We start from the raw sequence: 10076 nt of genomic DNA, 5'->3' as shown, positions 1-10076 counted from the left end.
AAAAAAAAAAAAAGAATCTGGATTATAAAAACCTGAGATTAAAATTATCTAAATGTTAACTTAATTATATTTTTTATATAATAAAGTAAATGTCTATTATATATAGACTCAATAAAACTATAACAAAAAATTTGTTCTGGTTGTTGTCTTTTAGAAATCTAGCAGTCTTGGGCCAGGGTGGTTAAGTGTGGGCATAAGAAGTGGCTGAATTTTTGCTAAATTTTGAAGGTAGAACTCAAAGCATTTTCTGATGAATTGGAGGTATGGAGTGAGAGAGAGAGAGGTAGTAATGACTCTTTGATGTGATTTGTGGTGTGAGCAAGTTGCCGGAGAAGTGGACTGGCTGTGGGAAAGCTTGCAGCTAAAAAGTAGTAGGAAAAAAAGAACAAAAATACAGTTTGGGACATGTTAGTTTGAAATATTGATTGAGCATTGAGTAGAGATGAATAAGCAGTTTGGTATAACAGTCATCACTTAAGGAAAGATTAAAGATAATAAGTATGGGGGTCATCACCATGGATGTTATTTAAAGGCATTTTAAATTGGGGATTGGGCTTGGCTCCTGTAGCACAGTGGTTGCTGTGCTGGCCACATACACTGAGGCTGGTGGGTTCAAACCCAGCCTGGGCCCGCTAAACAGCAATGACAACCACAAAAAAAAAAAAAAAAAAAAAAAAGCTGGGTATTGTGGCCAGCACCTGTAGTCCCAGCTACTTTGGAGGCTGAGCCACGAGAATTGCTTAAGCCCTAGAGTTTGAGGTTGCTGTGAGCTGTGATGCTACAGCACTCTACCCAGGGCAACATGGTGAGACTCTGTCTCAAAAAAAAAAATAAATAAATAAAAAGGCATGGAATTGGATTTGCATACCCAAGAAAATTGAGTATGGATAGAGAAGAGGACCCAGGACAAGGTCTTGGCTCGTTTCAACATCAAATGTTTGAGCAAGAGAGGAAAACCAAGAGAGGAGACTAAGAAAGAACAACCGGTGAGGGAGAAGGAAAGCTGACAGTTTGGTTCCCTAAAACCATTTGTAAGAAAAGTCTCAAGGAGGGAGTTTTCAACTGTGTGTGTCAAATGCTATCATTATTAATTCTCTACTCCTAAGTGTTGTCCCCTTTACTCGTTTTTGCCGAAACATTAAATTAGAAACCGCCATAAAGAACGTTATACTTAACTCACAAAATTCACCCCCATTTTTGATTCCTTAATGTTTCTAACACTCATGTGCTTTTCCAGAGATCAGAATTCCGCACCTCCATGGCTTCCCAGACGCCAGCCTTTGACCATTTGCCATGTGTTGATTAAGCAGACCCCTGAGGATACAGCAGAGTACAAAGCACAGGAAGCTTAAAATCTAGTAAGAGGTTTAATAAATGTATACAAAGTTAAATAATAAAAGAATTAGTCGTTAAAATTGTAGAGAGACTTGGATTTGAACTAACCATTTTACTCGTTTTTTAGGAATACCGCATTTTAGAAACTAACTTGAACCACCATTGGATTAGTGGTGATCTTTTCCATTGCTGTCTTGATGGCCCATGATGAGATCACCAACCCCCTTTTGTAGGCCTTGAGATTGTTTGATTCTTACACTTCTAGGGGCTTGGCTATTATTTAAAATGTTTACCTTTGGCTTACTCTTTTATAATGCTGATATAAGGAAATCTTTTGGTTCTAACTTTTAAATGTGTGAATTTGAATTTTAGCAATGTTTTATCTGGTGAGGGCTGGAATTCCTACCCCTATAATGCTATCTAGGAGCTGTCTTTCCCTAACCCTTTCCAGCCTTAAGAATGGAAGTTATGCTTTAGATTCAGTGACTACTTTGAAGGGGTTGGAGGCTGAATTATTTGAACTCTCCTTAACTTAAAACCTCAAGATATGTTGTCACAGAATTGATGCAGAGTGACCTACATAAAATTATCGTCTCTCCTCAGCCACTCAGCTCAGATCATGTCAAAGTTTTTCTTTATCAGATTTTGCGAGGTAAGATTTTCCTTATGAAGAAAAAGCTAACTGTCGCTGGTATGAATAAAATGTTTTACTTCTCATTTTGACTTTAATCTGACCTTTCAGGACTTTCTTTTTTCCCTAAATACTTTCTTCATTTGAACAGGACACATTTTACAATTTCTATATTTGATATTAAATAAGAGGCTTTTCAGGGGGCAGGGGGACCGAATGGTATTTATTTTTAGTGAGGTAAGAGACATCCCTGTCAAATTTATTAATTTGAGTGGGTTAATCTACAGAGGTAAATAAGCAGGATGATTTGCCACAAATTACTAAATGGCCTTCAGTAAGGCCCACACAGTGTTAGGAGTGTGTCTTATGAGATAACTAAAGTGAAAAGTGACTGCGTCCCCTAGGGATGACATCTGTCTTGCAAACCAGTGGTGGTTGGGCCTGTCTGAGTGTTAGATGGCATACCTGAGTCCAACTCTTAAGAAACAAAATGACCTTTAAAACCAAAACAGAGGCTCGGCGCCTGTGGCTCAAGTGGCTAAGGCGTCAGCCACATACACCTAAGGTGGTGGGTTCGAATCCAGCCCAGGCCTGCCAAAAACAACAATGATGGCTGCAACTAAAAAATAGCCAGGTGTTGTTGTGGGCGCCTGTGGTCCCAGCTAGTTGGGAGGCTGAGGCAGGAGACTCGCTTGAGCCCAGGAGTTGGAGGTTGCTGTGAGCTGTGATACCACGGCACTCTACCCAGGGGGATAGCTTGAGGCTCTGTCTCAAAAAAAATAAATAAATAAAACCAAAACAGATGGGGAAGACCCATAGAAACAGCCAGGTCAATGACTTCACAGACTCATTAAAGAACAAGGACATGACTGAGAAGGGATTGGGGCCAACATTATCGATGCCTCTTCTGGCCAATCAGGTGTTGCCTTCAGAACTTTGCCATTACAAATGGAGAATTGTTTGAAGCCGAAATAGCTTTCTTCCCTAGCAAAATACTTTTCCTCCCACAAGATTCACAGAATTAAGAGCATCTTTCTTTATGGAGTTTGAAAAACATCTACCCAAAAAGATTAAAACATACAGGCCTGTAATTCTAACACTCTGGAATGCGGAGGCAGGAAGTTCACTTGAGCTCAGCAATTCACGACCAGCCTGAGCAAAAGTGAGACCCCCATATCTACTAAAAATAGATAACATTGCCTGGGTGTTGTGGTGAGCATCTATACTCCCAGCTACTTGGAAGGCTAAGGCAGGAAGATCACTAGAGCCCAGAAGTGTTAGACTGTTAGGTTGCTGATGCCACAGCACTCTAGCCTAGGCAACAGAGTGAGACTCTGTCTTTAAATAAATAAATATACACACACATACATATATATAAAATATTAAAACTAGGAAGTTCACCTCTATCCAATAGATTTGTTGATACTCTGTGGTAGGGAGAAATGGGGAAGATACAGACTCTTCTACAGTTGTGAAGAATGTGATTTACTACATTCTATTCCAGAAAGACTCAACTTCGAGATTGTAACTCAATATTTAAAAAGTGATTAATTACCTTCTTGATTCTCAGTAGTGAGTACTACTGACAAACCTGGGCAAGTTCCTGAATTTTGAAAAATCTGAACTGGTAAAGGCTGTTGGTCAATGGCAACTATTTTGCTGGAGCAGGTTAAACTGCAGGTTAAGAGTCTCAGTAGCAGAACTCCAGGAACCAGACTCATGAGCAATGTAAGAATATTAGTGTGGTCAGTCTGAACTCCAGTCCTTAAGAGCCTTATCTATACTTAAACCTATATATTGTTTTGAATTATAAATGTTATGTCTAGACTGCAAACCATTGATGGCATTTTATTTTACTGTAGCAAAATTACAGGTTTTTAAGGTGGGGCTCAGTCAAGCTTTTAGTAAGGTCTATTCAGTTATTTAGGAAAGAATTTAAATCCTCTGTTCTATTTCCTTCTAAGGTTTTCCCCAAATTGTTGGTTGAATAAAAGGAATGAAATATCTGCAATTAATCTCTTTGTTATTTCAGGTTTGAAATATCTCCATTCAGCTGGCATTTTACATCGAGACATTAAGCCAGGGAATCTCCTTGTGAACAGCAACTGTGTTCTAAAGGTCAGTTTTCAGTTTATTTAAATATCTGAGAAAAATCACAATGACAAGGCAGGCTTAAGAACAACATTTTTATGGAAGAAATAGTTGTTTATCTTTATTACCTCACCAAAAGTTAAAGTGCTCAGTTTTCTACAGTGTTGTTCCTTCATTTAAAAAAACACCCAGTTCGGCGGTGCCTGTGGCTCAAGGAGTAGGGCACCAGTCCCATATACTGGAGGTGGTGAGTTCAAACCCAGCCCTGGCCAAAAACTGCAAAAAATAAAATTAAATTAAATTTTAAAAGCACCCAGTCTTCTGCAGCAATATCACTAGTCATGGCCATAGTATCTACTTTGTAGTCCTAGCTTATGCTCTTTTCATGATATTTTGCCTATGTTTTGGAATCACCGAATGAAATTGGAATTTCTAGTTACAGTTCTAGTAACCAGCAAAAAGAATGGATGAGGTGGCTTATTTTTAGATTGTTCCATTATTAAAGGAAGTGTATATTAGAAGATAATAAATGACCAGCAAGCTTACACAAGTGTGTAAGAATGAAGTAGAGCTTTAGGGAAGACTGTCTACATTTTTGCACAGTTAATATTTTTATATGCTATTTGATTGAGCTAGCAACGTAGGAAGCAAAAACCTACTTGAAAATGCTAAGCCTGAAAAGGATATATGCACCTACGAAATGTATCTCCACAATATGTAGTAGACAGTCCTGTTATTCCTCTGCAGAGGAACTGATGACAAGATTAATTATATGTATTTTATTTTATTTTTGTTTTTGAGACAGAGCCTCAAGCTGTCCCCCTGGGTGGAATGCCGTGGCATCACAGCTCACAGCAACCTCCAACTCCTGGGCTCAAGCGAGTCTCTTGCCTCTGCCTCCCAAGTAGCTGGGACCACAGGCGCCTGCTACAACGCCCGGCTATTTTTTAGTTGCAGCCATCATTGTTGTTTTGGCGGGCCCAGGCTGGATTCAAACCCGCCACCTTAGGTGTATGTAGCTGGCACCTTAGCCACTTGAGCCATAGGTGCCGAGCCAACTAATTATATTTAGTAGTTCCAGAATCTCGTTTCAATTTTACTTCTCTCCCTAGTACCACCACTCACTGTCTTTTTTGTCAGAGTGGTTTACAAATAGCAAAATCTATATATGTGCGTTTTCTCATCTCTATCCCAGATATGTACTGACAGAACTCCTGAATAGTAAGAGGGCTACTGTATTTTTCCTCATCATAGAAATTAGAGATAAGGGCTTTCCTAGAACTGTGTCATCTCTGTGTAAGCAAATAAAAGTTGCAGTGCCTATGGCTCAGTGGGTAGGGCGCCGGTCCCACATACTGAGAGTGGCAGGTTTAAACCCGGCCCTGGCCAAACTGCAGCAAAAATATAGCTGAGCATTGTGGTGGACGCCTGTAGTCCCAGCTACTCAGGAGGGTGAGGCAAGAGAATTGAGGTTGCTGTGAGCTATGTGATAAAGGGCAATAAAGTGAGACTCTGTCTCTACAAAAAAAAAATTCTGTGAATGATAGCTATATTATAAGGTGCTTCAGTCTATGTTCAAGGGTGTCCAACCTGTGGCCCAGAGGCCACATGTAGATATTTGAGACCTGCTTTACTTATCTGTGGTGTCAGATATCATGAAACGTATGTACAGACCTTTTTATTTTTTTGAGACAGAGTCTTACTTTGTCACCCTCAGTAGAGTGCTGTGGCATCACAGCTCACAGCAACCTCACACTCTTGGGCTTAACCCATTCTCTTGCCTCAGCATCCCAAGTAGCTGGGACTACAAGTGCCTGTCACAGTGCCCAGTGTTTTTAGAGACAGCGTCTCACTCTGGCTCAGGCTGGTCTGGAACTCGTGAGCTCAGGCAGTCCACCCTCTTGGGCCTTCCGTAGTGCTAGGATTGCAGGCGTGAGCCACCACACCCGGCCAGGGTCTCACTCTTGTTCAACTGGTCTCCAACAGCTGATCTCAAGCAGTCCTCCTGCCTCAGCCTCCTAGAGTGCTAGAATTACAGCTGTGAGCCACACCACACCCAGCCAATAATTTGGTTTCTAAATTAAATCTAGAAATATGCATTCAGCAAGCGTTTAGTTGAAAACATAATTTCATTGATAAAGATGAGAAGAATATTTTTAACACATTGCTGACATTTGCAAGTTAGCATGGATAACATGGATGATTTCTGTGTAAAATTGCTGGTCAACAATGTGTTAAGATTCATCATTTGTGGCTCGGCACCTGTGGCTCAAGTGGCTAAGGCGCCAACCACATACACCTAAGGTGGTGGGTTTGAATCCAGCCAGGGCCCGCCAAACAACAATGAGGGCTGCAACCAAAAAAAAATGGCCAGGCGTTGTGGTGGGCACCTGTGGTCCCAGCTACTTGGAAGGCTGAGGCAGGAGACTCACTTGAGCCCAGGAGTTGGAGGTTGCTGTGAGCTGTGATGCCATGGCATTCTACCCAGGGTGGCAGCTTGAGTGTCTGTCTCAAAAAAATAAAATAAAATAAATAAATAAATAAAATAAGATTCATCATTTGTTATAGAAATTTATATAGAAGTTTGAGACTTTTCTTCTTTCTCATCTAGATAAGACCAGATTGTCTGTTGACACAAATATACTCTACCTAGATCATTAAAATCTTTTAAAAGTTTAGAGATCTAGTAAGGTTTTGGTGTTTTTACTCTTCTATTTATAAATGTATTTGTCTGCTTAACAATGTTTTGATTGTCTTCTCTATTTAGATTTGTGATTTTGGATTGGCCAGAGTGGAAGAATTAGATGAATCCCGTCATATGACTCAGGAAGTTGTTACTCAGTATTATCGGGCTCCGGAAATCCTGATGGGCAGCCGTCATTACAGCAATGCTATTGACATCTGGTCTGTCGGATGTATCTTTGCAGAACTACTAGGACGAAGAATATTGTTTCAGGCACAGAGTCCCATTCAGCAGGTATCTTTTCACTTTAAGGCTTTAGTAGCGTTCAATTCTAGTACATATTTGAAGGAAAAAGCTATCTTGCACATGTCTTGGATTTATTCATTACACTATCTAATTTGCTTTTAGAAAATTCAAGCTCACTTAAAATTCAGAAAGTTACAAAGTTGAAGATTACAGAGATTTATTTGGTAACTTACCAGCCTATTAGAGGGCATGTGGCTTTATTACATGCACTGATGCATACCAGCTTATTCTGCTGTAACAATTTGCTCAGGTGTAATCTTCAGTTGTTAAAAGACCTCTGTTCTTTCTAACTGAATGACTTTGACTTGAAATTTATTTGGTGACTTAATGTACTTAACACTTGGTGCTTTGAATATATTTTTGTTGTATTGAATACTTCAAAAAATTTCTAACCTTTATTATTAGGCTAAAATGTTTAAATATGGTGTAGAACATCAGGACATTATTCAAATGTAGCTTTAAGAAGTCATTCATGGCTTGGCGCCTGTGGCTCAAGCGGCTAAGGCACCAGCCACATACACCTGAGCTGGCAGGTTTGAATCCAGCCCAGGCCTGCCAAACAACAATGATGGCAGCAACCAAAAAATAGCCAGGCATTGTGGTGGGTGCCTCCCAGCTACTTGGGAGGCGGAGGCAGGAGAATCACTCGAGCCCAGGAGCTGGAGGTTGCTGTGAGCTGTGATGCCATGGCACTCTACCTAGGGTGACAGCTTGAGGCTCTGTCTCAAAAATAAATAAATAAAGCCATTCATGTTACTCTAATAGTCTTTAAAGCAAATTCATTAATACCCATGTTTTCTTAGGATCATTCCTATTTTTTATTCATAAATTTTAACTATATTACTTGCATGAAAATAATGTAACAACAATGAGGTCAGGCTGTGGAATCAGATTAGTAGGTTCAAATCCCAGCTTTGCCCCTTACTATTAAATCTTGGGCAAGTTACTTAACCTCTATTTTATTTTGTTTTGGTCTCTGAAACTGTGCTGAAGATTGTCGTGCAGAGTCAATGAAGTAGTAAAGTTTAAAATAGGACGTGGCACAGTAAGCACCCAGTACATGTTTGCAGTTATGATGGTGGTATACAGATGTGCCAGCATGCTAGGGATATAGCAGTAAATAAAACAAAGTTATCCTTGCCTTTTTGAAACTTTCACATTAGACAGAAAATAATTATACAAATAATTATAATCCCAAGTGATGACAAATTCCATGAAGACAAATTAAAACCCAGGTTAGAGGTAGAGAATGATGGGAGAGCAGAGTAGCACTAAAAGGTTCTCTGCAGCATGACATTTCACTGACAGGAAATGAGGACGTAAGATACTGGGGAAGTGTTTTAGGGAAAGGGACAACCAGTGTGATAAAGTCCTTGAAGCAGGAACAAATGTGGCATGTCGGAGAGATGGCACGATCATGGGGGACCCTGTAAGAAATGAGGTCAGAAAGAGTCCGACCATGGTGACCTGATAAGGATTCAGAATTTAATTCTAGTGTGATGGAAAGTAGATGAAGGTTTTGAGCAAGGGAGTGTTAAGATTTGATTGGTGACATTTTCAAAGATGACACTGACTCCTGTGTATCTTTGCAAAGCATGTTCTTGAATAGAGACAGAATTATTTCTATTCTTAATCTACATATGCTGGGCATCGCCTATGGCTCAGTGGGAAGGGCCCCAGCCCCATATACCGAGGGTGGTGGGTTTGAACTCAGCCTAGCCAAACTGCAACAAAAAAAATAGCCAGGTGTTGTGGCGGGCATCTCTAGTCCCAGCTACTCAGGAGAATGAGGCAAAAGAATCGCTTAAGCCCAGGAGCTGGAGGTTGCTGTGAGCTGTGACGCCAGGCACTCTACCAAAAAAAAAAAAAAGAAACTACATATGCTTTGATTAGCATTTAAATTTAAACTTATTTCTCTGCTATATAGTCAAACTCTTTTGTTCAAGTTTATGTCTTAAAAATCGATCCTGGCATTATCAAAAATTATCGGGTACATATTAATATGTAATCTAATGTCAATTCTAGTATTGACAATATCCTCTTTACTATTCAATTTCTTTAAAAATAAGGTTTAACAGACTTACCTATGAGACTATCATATCTGGACATAAGAAGCAACCATAAAATGAATGTGACTACTACCTTGCATACAGAAAAGCTTAAGTGAAAAAATGATAATTGCCTGAGCTCAGCAGTTCACCCTGAGCAAGAGTGAGACCCCATCTCTAAAAATAACCAGGCATTGTGGTGGGCGCCAGTAGTTCCAGCTACTGAGGAGGTGGAGGCAAAAGGATTGCTTGAGCCCAAGAGTTTGAGGTTGCTGTGAGCTATGATGCCACAGCAGTCTACCAAGGGTGACAAAGTGAGACTCTATCTAAAGAAAAAAGATAAGGATGTCTTCAAGTCCTATATATTGAACAAGAATTTTGAGTTGTTCCTGAAAATGACATGTAATAGAAAGTGTGAAACAACTGGGATGAGATTCAGACCTCATTTTCTAGAGAAATGCAAAGGTCTTGAGTTTCACCAGTCTGGCATAGCCACTGAAGGAGAACTCATATCTATCTATCTAATTTTTGGTGTGTTTTGGGATGAGAAATCAAGATTTAACTAATAAATGAAGTTAGTTGTATTCTGTCTCTATCTTTGAGAAATAATTACCCTAGTGCCAGCAGACTTCATAAAAGTATTTCTCATCCATAGAGCTGACCCATTGTAGACAACTTTCTGAATATTTCTGTTTTATGAGCTAGTTATTTCTTTTCTGCCTTTAGAGGTCCAAAAGTATTACCTACATACTTTCCCCAAAAAACTTTATGTAGAGATCTTCTGTGGAAAGCAAGCTTCTCAAGTAACCTTTATTAATCTGGAGGGCAGTGATCAGCATGCCCATGATTTATATAAGCGCAGAAAATGTTGCTTTATTAAAAGTTGTCAACCAGGGCTCGGCGCCTATGGCTCAACCGGCTAAGGCGCCAGCCACGTACACCTAAGGTGGCGGGTTCGAATCCCCAGCCCGGACCTGCCAAA

At 39.9% G+C, this 10076-nt stretch overlaps 1 protein-coding gene across 1 annotated transcript in view; it reads left to right on the top strand.

Annotated features, from left to right (window-relative positions):
• NLK (nemo like kinase) overlaps positions 1 to 10076 on the top strand; it is a 178817-nt gene that overhangs the window by 138645 nt on the left and 30096 nt on the right. Inside the window, exons 4-6 of the mRNA XM_003797166.3 lie at positions 1881 to 1987; positions 3999 to 4084; positions 6825 to 7034. Of these exons, the coding sequence (XP_003797214.1) occupies positions 1881 to 1987; positions 3999 to 4084; positions 6825 to 7034 (403 nt within the window). The remainder of the gene's footprint in view (positions 1 to 1880; positions 1988 to 3998; positions 4085 to 6824; positions 7035 to 10076) is intronic.

The sequence above is a fragment of the Otolemur garnettii genome, unplaced genomic scaffold (assembly GCF_000181295.1).
Source record: "Otolemur garnettii isolate 467f Iridium unplaced genomic scaffold, OtoGar3 scaffold00112, whole genome shotgun sequence".
Classification (NCBI taxonomy): domain Eukaryota; kingdom Metazoa; phylum Chordata; class Mammalia; order Primates; family Galagidae; genus Otolemur; species Otolemur garnettii.
The sequence above is the reverse complement of the archived record's forward strand: the minus strand, read 5'-3'. Positions and strand labels throughout refer to the sequence as shown.